The 18,416-nt window shown below is 34.3% G+C and overlaps 1 protein-coding gene across 1 annotated transcript in view; it reads right to left on the bottom strand.

Moving 5' to 3' along the window:
* ZBBX (zinc finger B-box domain containing) overlaps nucleotides 1-18,416 on the bottom strand; it is a 144,256-nt gene that overhangs the window by 87,305 nt on the left and 38,535 nt on the right. The window contains exon 8 of the mRNA XM_015445484.4: nucleotides 3,289-3,447. Within this exon, the coding sequence (XP_015300970.3) occupies nucleotides 3,289-3,447 (159 nt within the window). The remainder of the gene's footprint in view (nucleotides 1-3,288; nucleotides 3,448-18,416) is intronic.

Here is an 18,416-nt window from a genome sequence, read left to right on the forward strand (position 1 = left end):
AGCCTATATGGGACATGGTAACTATTATGGACTGAATTGCATCTTCCTCCGCAAATTCATATGTTGAAGCCCAAACCCTCAATGTGACTACATTTTAAGATAGGGCCTATAAGGAGGTAATTGAGGTCAAATGAGATCATGAAGTTGAAGCCTTAATCTAATAGGACTGGGTATCCTGTTAAGAAGAGGGAGATAGTTGGACGTGGTGGTGTGCACTTGTGGTCCCAGCTACACAGGAGGCTGAGGTGGGAGGAATATTTGAGCATGGGAGGAGGTTGCAGTGAGCTGAATTCACACCGCTGCACTCTAGCCTGGGCAACAGAGCAAGACCCTGTCTCAAATAAATAAATAAATAAATATGAAGAGGCATCATATATCTCTTCTCTCTCTCTCTCTCTCTCTCTCTCTCTCTCTCTCTCTCTCTCTCTCTCTCCTTTCTGTATGCATGTGCATACAGAAGAAAAGCCATATAAGAACACAGCAAGAAGGCAGCCACCTACAAGCCAGGAAGTAAAACCTCACCAGAAATCAATATTGCCAATATTGCCAGCACCTTTATCTGGGACTTCTAGACTACATAACTGTAGAAAATAAATTTCTCTTGTTTAAACCACTCAGTTGGAGGTATTTTGTTATGGCAGCCTGAGAAGACTAATACAGTAACCAATTGGATGTGCAGAGGAGGAAGTGAAAACACAACAGAAAATAACTGCCTTCATTGGCTTGGAAAGCTAGGTAGGGCACCTTCAACAATAACATTGATAGGTTTTGGAAGAGGGGATAAATTTAGTTTGAAGATAGACTCTTAGGAGTATTTGTGAGAAGGTACTTATTGGTATCCAGTAAGCAATATGTCAGTGTGTCTATGTATATATGCTACACTAATGAACAAGCACTGAAAACTCAGTGACTTAATATAAAATTATTTCAATATGCAGCAATTTCAGCAGCTCTCCAGGGAAGCTTCCTTCCAAGCAATGAATCAGAGATGTCAGACATTTGCATCTTGGAGTTATGCCACTGGAATATCAGCTTCCACATAGCTGTGGCAGGGTAGAAAAAGCTGGAGGGTTGTACATTAGCTCTTAAACGTTTCAGCTCAAAACTGTCATATATCACATCCACTCAGAGTCCAATATGACCTTGCCCAATTCTAAAAGACATTTGAAGATGCACATAGAAATTCAATGCTGTACGTTCATTACCCTCTAAGTACATGATATCCCTGTACGATGATGTGTTTTAATATCCCCACTTTCCAAAACAGAAAACAGAAGATCAAAAGAGGTAAGGAACTTGCCCAATGTTACAATGCTATAAGAAAAACAGCATCATTATTTTAAACCCAGGTTTCAGCTCATAAGATGTAAGCTCTTTCGTGAACTGTACCTCTTTCCAAGGATGTGCCATTGGCTTTGATCCATTAAGAAGCCCATAAGAGAGGCATCAGGCGTTGGTACCATTTGATTCTTCTAGCCATTAAATTAAAAATCAGACTCCTGAGCCCTAACCCAGAGGTAAATATCTAAAAAAAAAAAATCCAAATTTGGTGACAGACCCAGGAATGCAAGTTTTTAACAATCTCCAATTCTTACAATGCTTATTAAAGTTTGAGAAGCATTGTTCTTTGGCACAGAGGAACACTAAGTCTATGAAGGGGTTATCTCTTCACTGTGTACTCTGTCATCTATAACAGTGACTCCCAACAAGAACACTCACCAGGATCACTGAGGAGTTGTTAAACACACACGCGCGCACACACACACACACACACAGACGTCTGAACCCCACCCACGGAGATGCTGAACTTAATCATATGTATTTCTTTACTGTTTCTCCAGTTGATTTTAATATACACTCCTGGATAAAATAATTGAATTAATGGTTTTTAAGTTAAGACAATGAGGCAGACAATGTATACAGCATACATAGTCACCTATGAAGACAAGAAAAACATCTAGTGTAAAGATTAATAAATAACACAGAGGAGGCTACACTATCACTTTCCAGTAAGGCTAGTTACTTAACCTCTCTCTCATCTGTTAAATTGGGGTAATAGCACAAACCTTACATGGTTATTGTGATTATTGCTTAAGGCAAGTAAAGCATTAAGTACAATGCCTAGCATAAGGTGTTCAATGAAAGTTAGCTACTGATTTATTTTTGATAGGATAAATTAGATGAAAAGGCAGGCAGGCATGAAGAAGAAACTTTTAAAGCCACAGTCTCTGGATAATGGTTAAACACAGGAAATTTGGAGTCAGAAGGTCTGGGCTGAAATCTAAGTTCCATTATCAATTCTACCTTTGGCAATTTATAAAAACTATTCCTTGCCACTATTCTCTCATTTGAAAAAGTGGAATAATTAAGAAAAAACAAAAGGAGATAATGTGTAAAATATTTATGGCAGTGTCTGGTCTTCAGTACGTTATTGTTATAATTAGGAGGCAGTGATTCTTCACAAAACATCCTTGACAGGTCTATTAGAAAGTGAAATCCACACAAATACGCTGACACTCCTGAAAAATTCAAGCACACTTCCTCTGTTGAAAATAGGTCCTACTAGCATAGAACACATTTTCTTTTACGTCTATGAGCATGGGTTTGGAACACAACAGATTTAACTTCAACCCAGACTTGGTCAACACATAACAAGCAGCATGACTTCAGCTAAGTTACAATTTTTGAACTGCAGGGAAAAAGTGACTGGCATCTAAAAGAATGAGGATTATAACACAGATCAAAATTTGAAGTTCATTTCTTGCTAAAGAATCAATATGCCTATTATAAATATATAGGCATGAGTTGATAAAAGTTTATCTAGCACATTGTCAGATCAGTAGTCAATCTAAATAACTGCCAGAATTTGGTATAAATCTAGTTTTAAATAACTGTGAAATTGCCTGTCACTTAAAACTCTTGGCAAGGTTTTATATTTTTAGCTTCTCTGAATGAAGTCCTGACTAATATAAAATTGTTAGATTGCATTGTGGTTTTTTAAAAAACGTTTTCCGCAAATACTCATCCAATTCCTGACATAGATGAAAATGTCCAGAAAGACATATGGTCAAAATATCATTCATCAAAAAGACTAGTATTCAGTGGAATCAAAACAATCTTCTTGAAAAGATTTTTATAGTCAAGATGTATTTGGTTAATAAAGAACAAATCCATATGAAATAATAATGTGATGAAATTATCAGCAAAATTCTGTAGCTTAAGTACATGAATGGCACTTGCCATAATTACGTATATCAGAAAATGTCTACTATATTTTCCTCAGTTTACCTCAGAGCTGCTCCTCTGGAGAAATAAAGATTTGGGTTTATGCTGAATTTTACTGGTTTCCTTTGTAGAATTATTCTCCTCTTTGGGTTCATCTGGATTAACATCCTTTATAAACTGATGGGCAACATCCAATACACTGAATACTATTTGAGATTTTGCCTATTAAAAAAGTAACAAAATATAAATAAAGAGCCTCATACGTTAAACTAAATAATTTATATACATTAACTCATATTTGTGTTATTCTATGACTCCCAGAATTAAATAAATTCAATTTAATCTTTAAAAAGACAAATTGGCATTTGTATCAACCAGTATAACAGTGACAGCTGCCATCTACTGAGGGAACTAGTTTGGGCTCATACAATTCAAACCATCTTAAAAACAATATATCACTTAACCATCAAGGCAATTCTAAAACATAACTATTTTTATCTGTTTTAGGAATTAAGAAAACTGTTTTAGGAATTAAGCTCAGGCCGGGCGTGGTAGCTCGCTCCTGTAACCCCAGCACTTCGGGAGGTTGAGGCGGGTAGATCATTTGGAGGTCAGGAGTTCCAGGACAGCCTGAACAACATGGTGAAACCACATCTCTACTAAAAACATAGTAATTAGCCAGGCATGGTGGTGTGTGCCTGTACTCTCTGCTACTCGGGAGGCTGAGACAGGAGAATCGCTTGAACCCGGGAGGCAGAGGTTGCAGTGAGCAGAGATCACGCCACTGTGCTCCAGCCTTGGCAACAGAATGACACTCCATCTCAAAAAAAAAAAAAAGGAAAGAAGGAAGAGAAGGAAGGAAGGAAGGAAGGAAGGAAGGAAGGAAGGAAGGAAGGAAGGAAGGGAGGGAGGGAGGGAGGGAGGGAGGGAGGGAGGGAGGGAGGGAAGGAGGGAGGGAGGGAGGGAGGGAGGGAGGGAGGAAGGAAGGAAGGGAAAGAAGGAAGGAAGGAAGGAAGGAGAGAGAGAGAGAGAGAGAGAAAGAAAGAAAGAAAGAAAGAAAGAAAGAAAGAAAGAAAGAAAGAAAGAAAGAAAGAAAGAAAGAAAGAAAGAAAGAAAGAAAGAAAGAAAGAGAAAGAAGAAAGAAGAAAGAAGAAAGAAGAAAGAAGAAAGAAGAAAGAAGAAAGAAGAAAGAAGAAAGAAGAAAGAAGAAAGAAGGAAAGAAAGAAAGAAACTAAAGCTCAGAGAGTTTAAATAACTTGCCCTTGGTCACAGTGGTGAGTGGGTGGCAGAAGTAGGAAGTGACCTCAGGTGTGTATAAGACTCATAAACTTTCCACTATGCACACCCCTAATAAATAGATGTAATATTTTGTGCACATCATAACTAAAGAACTAAATATAGCTAATCTAGTAGCAAAGTGAATAAGCAGTAATGAGTACTCCTTGATGATAAAACGTCTTTAGAAAGCATTCGCTATCCAAAAGGACACATCAGGAAGCACTTCTCTCTGTAGTTCTTAATAAACTCCAAGTCATTTGTCATTTTGTGCCTTGCTCAGGAGGTTCACTTACTAGAAAGGCTATCTCTCCTCTACCATCATCTTTACCTGGCAGGCTTTTGCTTCTCCTTCTGTATTCACACCATTACTCCTACAAGTCTAGGAACCCTTCCCTGTACACCGCTCCACCCCCCCACTCCACCAACTGTACACGCTATTTACCCTGTTTACCCTCTTCATACCCTGCATAGATCTCTACCAGTCCTAACTATATTGATCTCACATTTCATCATACCACATAAGCTCACAAAAGGAAAAAGCATATATATTTTAATGATTTTATGGCCACTACAGTTCCTGGAAAAATAGCATATGGTAAAAATAAGGTGTCAGGGAGGGAGAAGAGCTACAGAATTGAAATAAGTAATATAGAAAAGGGATTTAAAGAAAAACTTTCCACGTGCTGTCAGAGTGACTGACAAAGAACTGGCAAATTTGGGAAAGGCTCCATTCTCTGAAGGGTTTTCTATCAGAAACTACCAGAGTCTGCCTAGGGACTGCAGGATTTAGGATCCCATCTGAGTTTGAATTAAACTCCAAGGGGAAGATTCAAAATCGTCAGATGCTCTATGAGAACTTGGCATGAGGAAGACAGTAAGTAGCTCTTATTTCTTAGCAAATATCCTCCAAACAAGAAAAATTTAGCAGGGATCAGATATAATTATTTTGTACTCTGCCATGAAAATGCTTCTATTTTTAAATTTTCATCTAGTTGCCAATTTAGATAGCTAACATTACATTGAAACTTTTTCAGTTACAACCTTTTGTAAATCTATTAAGATTCATTGCAGTCTGATTCTGGAATATATCAGTGAACATCAAATTAACTAGTGTTATTTCATAATGAATTCATAAAATATCTATGAAAAATGACGAATGTGACCTATGCATATTTATTGCTGTCTGTATGCAAACCTGAGGAATCTGCTCCAAATTTTCCCAATGATTCTCAGAAAACCTACACAGGCCTATATACTACTTTTATTTTTAAAAGAAATTCAAGCCGATGGTAATGCTTCACTCTTTCAGAAACATCTGTAGTTTTACCAACATTTTTAAAACAGAATAATCCAACCTAAGCCTGATTTTAAATGTCCTAGAATAAAGCTCTGTACATTTCAGAGGCAGTTAGTTACATGTTTGGTTTTCATTTTATGTTTTTAAAATATCAAAAACTATAGGATTAATTTTATATAGAATTATAATTCAAATATGTGTTTAAATAATACAAAACAAAGATTATTTCTGTCCTAAAATGTATCCTGCTATCAATATTACAATAATTGTTACAACATTTTTAGGTAACATATTAAGAGAATCAGAAACAGTGAAAAAACCCAAATTTTTTATGCTAAAAAATAAGATAAACATCACAGGTAACTGATAAAATAGAATTCTATATCTGAATATCTTAAAGTTCTGCTAATTTAGTATATAACTGAAATCAATACAAAGCAAATAAATGGAAACTTTCTTTTCTAGAACATCATACACTTAAACATTACTTTTCTCCATTGTAAGGCTGTGTATATATACCTTACTTTTCTTAATCTTAGAACATTCATACAAGGAAAGAGAACAGATATTATGATCCCATTACATAGACAAGGAATTTCAAGTTCAGAAAGCTTAGGCCAAAGTCCAACAGCTACAAAATGTCATAACTTGAAATAGTGTCAAATTATCTATTCTAGCTTAATTAAGCCTTTTCCCTACTAGATTTATGTTAGTCTTTGTGATACAGAAAATGTGTTTTACCTTTGATTTCCTGAAACTGAAAATATTAAATTTTGTCTCTAACAGATTTGAACATTGTTCCTTGCTTTAAAAATTCACAAAACTCTAATTCTGTATTCAATTGCATATGCAAGGATTAAGGGATTTAGTTTCGTTTGTTTCTTTGTTTTTAACTTATTTTTGCCTATTTTTATATTTGATCAAGTATATAGAAATAAATCATAGTCATACCATATAAAAAATTTAAGAAATGGAGGTTCCTCCTATTTTCAAGCATACTTTGTCTGCTGAAAATAGGTCCCACTAACATAGAGTACATTTTATTTTATATCTATGAGCATGGGTTTGTGAGTTTGGAACTCAACAGACTTAATTTCAACCCAGACTTGGCCAGCACATAACAAGCTGGGTGACTTGGGCTAAGTCAGAGTTTTTGAACTGCAGGGAAAATGTGAGAGGTATCTAAAAGAATGAGGATTAGAACACAGATTAAAATTTGAAGTTCATTTATTGCTAAAGAATCAATATAACTATAGTTTAATTATATTGACATGAGCTGATAAAAGCTTATCTAAGCTGGGCACAGTAGCTCATGCCTGTAATCCCAACACTTTGTGAGGCCGAGGTGGGAGGATCACTTGAGGTTAGGTGTTCAAGACCAGCCTGGCTAAAATGGTGAAACCCCCATCCCTACTAAAAATACAAAAAATTAGCTGACATGGTGCTACATGCCTGTAGTCTCATCTATTCGGGAGGCTGAGGCAGGAGAGTCGCTTGAACTGGGGAGGTGGAGGTTGCAGTGAGCCGAGATTGTGCCACCGCACTCCATCCTGGGTGACAGAGTGAGACTCCATCTCAGAAAAAAAGAGTTTATCTAGGACATTGTCAGACTCAGATCACGAGTCAATCTAAATACCTGCCAGAATTTGATACAAATCTGGTGTATAGCAAAATATTACTCCCCAGAGGGACTACTGTTAATAGTTTTTATCCTATAACCTTTGTCTTTTCTTAAATGGACATATCCTGTAAACTTTGTTTTTTCTTAAAAGAACATATCTAGATTTAGAACAGAAAGCACACTACCTTTCACATAATAATATAACAATAATCATTTTGAGTAACAACCAATGAATAAGAATATGAAGGTTATTTTTAGAAAATATTTGTCATAGACAACTATACATATTAAGTATCATAACACTGTACCATATATTAATAAAATATTTTCGAATGTTAAAACTCAAACCACAGATAGTTTTCTTTCCATTTTCTAAGTATAAAAATTTAAATGTGAAGTACTAATAGGTAACAATAAGAGGAGGAAGAAATTGAAAATGTATAAAATTACCTGTGCAACTGCTCTACATGCTAAAAATGTTTTAAAATCAAACCAAAACAACCTTCAAGGCAGAGTAAATCATGTATCTCACTATAGGATAGAAGCTAAACTAGAGCCAAAAGATGTGATTTACTGCTAGCATTTCCAGATTCCCCCACATCCTTCACTACACTGTATGATGGTAGGATTTCATCTGGTAACTGTTCTAAATTCTCACCTAAACATTTTTCCCACCTAGAATGATATTATCTTTCAAATTACACTCTAGAAGAATTCATCACTCTGACAATGTATCATTAATCAAAGTAAAGAGGGTTGATATTTTATAGCATTTTGGAATGGATGGCATCTTGTGGAAGTTAAAGTCCAAGAATAAAAGTTTTAGTTTAGTTAGAAAAATGATATACTTTATGGTAGAGTCAGTGCTTCAAAACTCTAACTACCATCATCATCCAAAACTCTGGCTGTCCAGCAATAAATATTAATAATCATGTTGACATAGCCATGTCTCCTTAAGTGATCCAGAAGTTCCAGATCAAAAAAAAAAAAAAAAAAAAAGTTCACACACAGTTTAGACCTATATTACTTTGCAAGTTTGAGGGGGAAAAGAGTGAGGATGTCTCCTTTCCTATTGTTAACTTGCATTGATTTTCCAGTCACAAAATTTTAGAAGAGATTTATTGTAACCACAGCCTTGAATTAAAAACTGAAAACTCTAAACTCTGCAGAAGAGTTCTGTTATTTCATTTGAGTTTGTTAGACAAAGTGATATACAGGTAGAGACAGAAACACACATATAGACTCAGAGAGAAAAAATTGTGTTATAGTAGCACTCAAGTAACATAAACTCATTGGTTGCAGTGATTGTTCAATATGATTGGAACTTGGAAGGCTTTATTTACAAAATTATTTCAGGATGATCAAGTTATGGACTAATGGGAATTTTAAAATTGTTATATATGTTATATAAATCTTTTTTTGGCCTGGCTTTTGAGAAAACACTTCCTTTTCATATCAAGAATATTTTCCCAAATACAATTTGTTCTGATTTCTTTGATGTGAATTACCTTATATGTAGTTGGTAAATAGGGCAATGATGCCAGTATAACTCCAGAGTGTTATTGATTCTTAAGGGTTTTTTCCCCAACTTATTATTGTTTTGAAGCAATCAGGGGCAAGCTTTCTTACAACTAAAGCCAAAATCTTAACAATATATGAAAACTGTTAAGAAAAAAACCTGAAAAATATATAAAAGTGCCTCCTTTTCATGTAAGATCTGACTGTTTTAGGGACTTCAACAACCCTGCATTTAACTAAGTTAAGCCATCTAGAAAAACTATGAGCACAAAGAAGCTGTAAAGACACCTCTGACTTTAAAGCATCAGATAAATAAAGGAGGCTGTACTTGATTTAGATTCTCCATTTTGGTAAAAATAATCTCTCTTAGAAGTGAATTACTACTAGGAACTACAACACCAAGAAGGAAGAACAAACCCTCAAGAAGTATGCATTAGTGTTTTAACTAGGATTTGTTAACTGCTTTTGTTTGGGTTTTGGTTACAAAGCACCATAACCCAAATTTGAGTGGCCTTCTCCTAGCCCTAATCTTCCCTCAAGCCCTGTTAATTAGGTGGGCGATTTTCCAAATGAGAAATGTTTGTTTTTTTTTGTTTTGTTTTTATTTTAAGTTTCGGGATACATGTGCAGAATGTGCAGGTTTGTTACATTGGTGTACGTGTGCCATGGTGGTTTGCTGCACCTATCAATCCATTATCTAGGTTTTAAGCCCTGCATGCATTAGGTACTTGTCCTAATGTTTGTCCTCCCCTCGCCTCTCATGCGTCGAAAGGCTCTGGTGTGTGTTGTTTCCCTCACCGTGTCCACGTATTCTCATTGTTCAACTCCCACTTATGAGTGAGAGTTGATTGGTTTTCTGTTCCTGTGTTAGTTTGCTGAGAATGATGGCTTCCGGCTTCATCCATCAGGAATCATATATTGTGTTGTGGCAGCAACACATGTATACTAAAAAATTATGCTTTAATTTGTAGTAAAACAACTCTGTTATTAGAAGTCATCAAAACATTTGCTAAGGTTTATTTATCCAAAGAAACCTGTACAGATTATTTCGCCAGGATATTTCTATTTACACATTACATGGAATACATTGCACTATGAGTATGAGGATCTTATGATCTAAAATCAATAATAACAAAATAGACTAAATCAGAGAAGTTGGGAGCTATAAGGAAATTACTACACCAAGTAGATAAATTACTCATATTATCATAGACCTAACTACACAAAGCAGGTACTAGCTACACCAAGCAAATAAATTCCTCAAAGTATCATGGACCTATGGCAGGATGCAATAAAACCATCAAATTTCCACTTAGTAAAAATATCTTTGCAAAATAAAAGTAATTTTCTTATAAAAATACATAATTTTGAACATCTTAATCCATTAAACAAGAATGAAAAAGATGAGCATTATCTCTCAATTTTTTACATTATTAAAATATGTTTTCTATTCTTAAAGCAAACTATTACTTTGCTTTTCTTATGAATCCATCTTTATAGATAGTCTTAGACCAAATTTATTGCCTAAAAATAAGCTTTATCATAGTCAAGTCTGAATTCTCTCTGAAAATTGAAGGAAGCTATCCCTAAATGATTGGATCAAAGTTTTCATCTACTGCTAGAACCAAAAGAAAGTGTTGGGGGTGCGGGGCAGTAAATTTCGGGCCAACTGGAAAAGGTAGAGAAGCAAAAGGAAGATATTTCCATATAGAAGACAACTGGAAAAGAAAAACAGGATTTGAGGAAAAACCCCCATCTAAACACATAGAGGAAGAAGAGGAAAATAAATATTTACTAGATGAAATAAAATTGCAATGGAAGAACTAACAGCAGAATCATGTTCTTAAATCCAGTTCTGCTCATCATATTTCTAAAAACAGATATGGTATTTGCATGAGTAGTGGTACAGAAATATCAAGGGTATAAAAAACTACTTATTACAAGCTAGACAGAAATCAAATCCTGCAAATGTGAAATTCATGTGGCTGAAATTTATTGCTTATTCCAACATCATGTAAGTATTACTTTAGTACTTAAAAGACTCTTAGATTAACCTTTCCTCTAAAGGTCTGATTTCTATCTGGTTTTATTAATTAAAGATTTATGTATTATTACTCCTCCCTGACCCACAGAGTGGCAAAAAAAAACCAAGGACCTGGACACATGCTCCTGTTTATGAATGCACCTTATTATTTAAAAGATAGATTAAATAAAACTGGACTCAATATCTAGTACTTTATAAAATAACATGAAATCTGGATTCAATCTGGACTCTTATTTAGTACTTTATAAAATAACACAAAAATAATGAAATAAAACATATCTAATCCAGTTAAAATATTTTAAAATATGACAACATATAAATGTAATAGCTGAAAAGGTAACATATTGTCAAAAAAGTTTAAAGCACCTGGTCTCAGGAAACATAATAACATTGGATTTTGATTTAAATAACTGTACCTTTCAATTTTTATTATATTACAAAATTCTACTTAGAAAGCAGTCTCAGAAGTGAGACAGAATAGCAACAAGAAAATAACATAAGAAACTCACACCTGTAATTTTGCTTTCTATTTGCAGTTTTGATGCCATATAATTATGCACTATATTAATTATCTTAGAAAGTACTGGCAATTGTTTTCAATTAATATTACAAGTATATTGCATCCAGATGAGTTAACTGCTTTCAGCAATTATTCATATTTGAGCTACATAAGGAAGAAATTGTATATGCAATGAAATGAGTAACATTTTTAGGCATGACAGAATAAATTTACTAAAAAATAGCAATAAATAATTTGTTATATTTGGTTTTTAAATACAGTATTGCTGTTATATCACAATTAGATAATTAGTATCTCATAAAGACCAATGAACATAACGTATATTATAGCAAGCAAAATTACTGTAAAATTTGTCGGATTCCATGAAAAAATCATGAGCTTATTTGAACTACATAAGGAAGAAATTTCATATGCAATGAAATGAATACCATTTTTAGGTATAGCAGAATAAACTGACTAACAAGTAGCAATTAATAATTTGTTATATTTGGTTTTTAAACATAGTATTGCTGTTATATGACAATTAGATAACTGGTATCCCATAAAGACCCATGAACATAACATATAGCCAATAAACTACTGTAAAAATTTGTCAGGTTCCATGAAAAAATTCATGCGATAACGTAGGTAGCACCTGCCAATTATAAAAGCCCCTCAAATATTCTGTATTAATATGATTGACTAAAGGTTCAGACAGTGGGTTAGACTAGTGATGTTTATGGTCCCCTCCAAAATTGAGAGTCTATTATCTTCTATGTGTGAATAAATTGGAAGACTGTATTTTTATATATACTCTGATACATTGAGCTCTAAAACTTTTACTGCATGGGGTTTTTAAATACAAAAGCCTACACATATCCAAAATATGTATAACTATAATGCTTTTAAAAACACCCCTACATGCATACATCTGTATTATTAACTATAGGTACTATGTTGTACATCACGTACCTAGAACTCATTTATATTGCTAACTTTAACCTTGTACCCATTGAACAATATCTATTTCCCCTATCCACTAACTACCACTATTCTAATTTCTGCTTCTATAAATTTGACTGTTTAAAATACCTCATATAAGCAGAGTTATGTAATATTTGTCCTTCTGTAACTTCCTTATTTCAATTATCGTAATACCTTCCTGGTCCATGGTAAGTGTTTTTACCAAAAAAAAAAAAAACAGCAAGGGACACAGGAAACTTTTGGAGGTGATGGATGTATGTATCACCATTATTCTGGTGATATAATGAGTATATGCACATGTCCAAACCCATCAAATTGTGTACATTAAAGATGTGCAGTTTTTGTCTATTAATTATACCTTAATAGAGCTGTAATAAAAAAAGAAAACAGCCCTCAACACAAAATTAATCTTTTCGTGAATCCTTTGGACTCATCATTAATATTACATTCTTTTCTGGGCTTTAAATGTAGATAGTATAGGAATGGGGTTGAATTCCTACTAATACTATATCCTGACTGATAAAACCTAATGTATGGAGCACCTTCTATGAGCAGAATACTTTTATAATTGTTGGCATTTAATGTGATTTTCATAGTAGCCCTGCAAGCTTCTGAACTTGCATATATAAATATGATCTTTCAAAATTTCTTCAGCATAAACATCACAGAAACACCCACCTCTCCCTTTAAGGTTGATTCATGCCATCTCTGGGTTAAGACCCTGTACTGCGGCTACCCTCTCTACTGTGTCGGTTGCTCTGTCATTTGCTGCTGTAATATACTCACTAAGCCACTTACATTCTCCCAACTCTTCATTAACTCTACTTTCCATTCTCCCTACCTCTTTCAATTATCTTTATTTCCCCTTCCCTAGCTTTTCTTAGAACTGGCATCTAAAAGTAATTACCACAGATATAACTTCATTAAAGTGCAGGCTACTGAACTATCCCACATCTAGGTTTTCTAAAAATTCTTGTCAAAATTTATCCCAGGAAGATATACAAATGGCCACCAAGTACATGAAAAGATGTTCAACATCGTTAGCCATCAAAATGCAAACCAAACCACGATGTGCTACTGCTTCACATTACTAGGATGCTAGACCAAAAAGTCAGATAATAACAAGTGGTGGCTTGGAAGTAGAGAAATCAGAACTCTTGTACATGGCTGATTGGAATGCAATATGCTGCAGCCACTTTGAAAAACAGTCTGGCATTTCCTCAAACAATTAAAAATGGAGTTACCATATGACCCAGCAATTCCACCACTGGGTATCTAGCCAAGAGAAATAAAAACATATGTCCACACAAAAACTTGTACACAAATGTTCATGGCAGCATTATTTGTAATAGCCAAAAGGTGGAAACAACCCAAATATCCATCAAATGATGAATGAATAAACAAAATGTGCTATTTCAAACAATGAAATGTTTTTCAGCCATAAAAATAAATGGAATGCTGAGAGATGGTACAACATGGATGAACATTGAGAACACTATGCAAGTAAAAGAAGCCAGTCATAAAAGGCCACATATGACAAGATTCCATTTATATGAAATGTCCAGAATAGGCTAATTTAGAGAGACAGAAAGTAGTATTGGTCTCCAGAATATAGGGGAATAGGAAGAAGATGGAGCAAAAGAGTGTGGGGTTTCATTTTGAGGTGACAAAAATGTTCTAAAATCAATTATGCTAATAGTTGCACTTAGCTGTAAATATACTAAAATTCATTGAATTGTGCACTGCAAATGAATGAATTGTGTGGTATATGAATTATATAGCAATAAAGCTGTTCTTAAAAACTTTTTGTCAGTGATTCCTGGACAAGTGTTTTTCATTTGTCTTTTGGCTATCCTACCATTCTATGTTTGAAATTCTGACTCATCAAGGACTTAAATGCCATACTCACCACAGAGTCTGTCTGTGTTAACTAAACCTTTAAAATCTCAAGACTACCATCAAATCACTCTTGGCATCAGTCTACTCAGAAGGATGAGGACAGGAATAATAGTTTGCCAGCAGGACAGCATCAGTTGTTCCTTTTTGGTGGTAGTCTTGGAAGAGTTCAAGCAGAAGTACAGCTCAGGTAGATAAGGAACACACCTGATTTAGAAACCTTACTTTCCACCAGAGCCAATCCCCACCTCAGCTCCAGAGCTAGTTCCATAGTGGATGTTTCAGTTACAAAGCCCATTACAAAGGGAGCTATATCTTCCTTCGAGTATGTATAGTTCTCCTTGTTTAGATGTAATTTGCCAAGTAGAGGTTAAGTAGAGGTTACACTTACCATAAGTATATTGCCTAGGAACGTAGTTGACATGACTACCTTTATCTGTTTCCCAAGGAAAGGGCAAGAAAGTTAATTAAAGGTCAAATTCTCACATTTGGGAGGAAAAGTTTTTGTTAACCCTTCACTAATTTAACAACTTAACATAGCATAAATCCTTTTAATTTTCCAATCCTTGGTTAAAAAATGCCCTTGCTTTCAAAATTCAAAGAAAAAGAAATTTTGCCCTAAAATACAGTTTTAAGTTGTTTTGGAAGCTTAATCGAACCACTAAGGACTCATTCACATTTCTATTCCTTAAAAAATTGATTTATACAGGACAGGTACAATGTTAAGCACTGAGGATACTGTGATGAACAAGACAAAAAAGAGTCCTTCTCACAGGTCCTAAAATTTATCAGAAGATATGATTGTCGATAGCAACATAGTTTTTTAAAACTTTTGATAGAAGAAATGCCAGGTGATAACAATCACTGAAGGGCAATGAACACACACTTGTAGTATAAGGAATATGCATTATTCATATTTAAGAAATAAGTTAAAAATATGACAATACTCAATTGCTCACATACATTTAAAATATTTTATTTTTCTTAAGTATAACATTAACTAATACAAATAGAAAATTCATGCTTTTTTTCAAAATATTCACATACCTGGACTCAAAAACCATGTGACTTTATGATAATTCCTTTTTGAGAGAACATTTACTTGTCATCCACATATTTCAATCTTATTGGTAACTCTGAGAGAAGGAACTGTGTGTTCTCAACTCTGCCCCTTCTGTGGTCTCCCATCAAGCTACCATTGACTTTCTAACCAGAACTAGAAAAACTACTTTAAATTTCATGTGGAAGCAAGAAAGAGCCCATATAGCCAAGACAATCCTAAGCAAAAACAACAAAGCTGGAGGCATCATGCTATCTGACTTCAAGCTGCACTACAAGGTTACAGTAACCAAAACTGCATGGAAATTCTACCTTAATTATTTTTTCTTTCATTAATACTACCCACCTTCCCAAGGTTTCTCCTTTTCATTTTTTTTTTTTTTTTTTTTTTTTTTTTGAGACGGAGTCTCGCTCTGTAGCCCAGGCTGGAGTGCAGTGGCCGGATCTCAGCTCACTGCAAGCTCCGCCTCCCGGGTTCACGCCATTCTCCGGCCTCAGCCTCCCGAGTAGCTGGGACTACAGGCGCCCGCCACCTCGCCCGGCTAGTTTTTGGTATTTCTTAGTAGAGACGGGGTTTCACCGTGTTATCCAGGATGGTCTCGATCTCCTGACCTCGTGATCCACCCGTCTCGGCCTCCCAAAGTGCTGGGGTTACAGGCTTGAGCCACCGCGCCCGGCCTCCTTTTCATTTAAGAAACTTTTCATTCCAATTAAGAAAACATAATTACCATAATCTATTAATGATTTACTTAATCTAACTCCCCTTGTGCATGTCATACTTCACAAATAGAATGCCTTTTGTTTGTGTTCCCTCATCTTCTATTTTCTCTGATTAACATTGTCTCTTCTGTCTGATCTTAAATTGTTAAAAGGAAATAGGAATGCCTGATGTATTAAGACCTCATTTCTCATTTGAAAATAACTTTTGTTTCAACCCTTAGTGTTAACAATCTTTCTACATGTAGAAGTAAAATTTAAATTCTTAGTAATTCCCTCTCATGCATTTATGCTTCATTTTTCAGTTAATTAAATATTTAACAGAGGTTGGAAAAGGCAAAGAAAGTTGAAGTGTTTTGAATCACTGCCAAGTACAAATCAATCATAAATCAAAGGAAAGGCCCTTTGAAATTACAATACTAGTCAACATGTAAATATTTGCCTTCAATTTTTCAGGAATCTTAAGTAAAACAAGACACGGTGGTACAAAATGATCCCTACTGACTAAACTCACAGGACCTACTGGGCTGTTGGATAAAGGCTGAAATAGTTTACAACTATCAAATTTGACTACACTTTATATTAAGCACAAATGACAGCATAGGTTAAAGAATATAAAGTGTAATCACTGTTAGCTTAGAATACTTGCTTCTTATATAGCAATGCTTAATATTCATCTATCAGATGTCTTCCCTAACTTCTCAAATTAGGAATGAATTCAGCAGTCAACAAAGCCTCATGACTTTAATGGTTAACAAAACAATAAAAAACTAAAACTACTACATGATTGGTTAATGAGAGCTAAACAAAAAGAGATTATTTGACCAAATGGCCATCAAAGCCAAAGCACAACAATAACAACAACAAAAACTAAATGCATAGGAAAATGATAAAAACAACAAGAGAAAAAAGCATGTTGACTGAAAAAAGAAGTGAAAGATTAAACAGAGAATCGAGATAGAAAGAAAATAGCAGATAGCTACAAGACAATTGATTAAAGTCAAGAAATGATGACAGAGAATGGGCAAGACCAGAATAAAGGAGAAAAATTAAGTACTAAGCAGAACAGTGAATTTCTGATGGGGAATATGTCATAATAAACACTATATCAGCTATTTGAGACCTCTTTCTTATTTTATTTCTTATAATAAAGGTGGCTATTATAATGGGCATGAGACACTCACATATAGTGAAACTGTTCACTGTGTTCTATTTATAGGAGAGAGTATGTAGTACAATTTGAAATTGTTTCTTTCAAAAATCATCTAATTTATTTATTATTGTGTATATTTAAAGTACACAAAAATGTGCAACATGATGTTTTGATATGCATGTACATGCACATGACATAAGTATACATGTAAAATGATAACTACCATCGAGCATATTAACATATCCACTACCTCACACAGTTGCTTCCACCTATATACAAAAAATGGAATATTATTCACCTTTTAAAAAGAAGATATTGTTATTTTTGACAACATAGATAAACCTGGAGGACATTACGGTAAATGAAATAAGCCAGACACAGAAAGAAAAATATTATATGAAATCACATACATGCAAAATCTAAATTAAAAAAAACATTTTAATTTAAAATTTTTGTTTTATGAATAAACGGACAAATTTGCTTTAAGAATTAGCTGAACCAAAAAGCTGTCTCCTTCAAAGTACTTTACTCCTTAGCAATTCCGTTAGGTGAAATAATGTTATAAAAAAGAGAATAACATCATTATAGGTTTAGCTCCCAGCACAGGAGGTCTGTGTATGCTCTTTGCTAAGTGCCAACCTCACAATTCCACTTCCCTAGTAGACAATGCACTTTCCAGGACTCTCCCCAACAAAAGCACCAAGTAGCAACTTTGCTCTCCACAGATGGTGTGGAAACATAAAGTAGTAACATAAACAAGGAAGAGACATGGTTCTTTATTGTATTTAACTTTAAATTCATATACATAAAAGAATCGCAATATTTGAAGAAACCTTGCAAAGATTCATGGTTCCTTGCCAAGCTCTTTGATTTGTGTACATATTATGGAATCCATGTATGCTAACTTTTAGAGATAAATAAGTATTCTAAACTCATTTATTAGAGCTTAATAAATGATGATATAGGTATATAATTAGAGAAATAAATATTTAAAACATGATATCTTTATGCAGACACTTTCTAAAAATCATACTCTTTTATAAGATTATATAATTTTTTTAAAAATACCTTTTATTTTTTAGGAACTTAAATATCATTTATTAGGAACTTAACATTATTTTATTT

The sequence above is a fragment of the Macaca fascicularis genome, chromosome 2, assembly GCF_037993035.2.
Source record: "Macaca fascicularis isolate 582-1 chromosome 2, T2T-MFA8v1.1".
In the NCBI taxonomy this organism is placed as follows: Eukaryota; Metazoa; Chordata; class Mammalia; order Primates; family Cercopithecidae; genus Macaca; species Macaca fascicularis.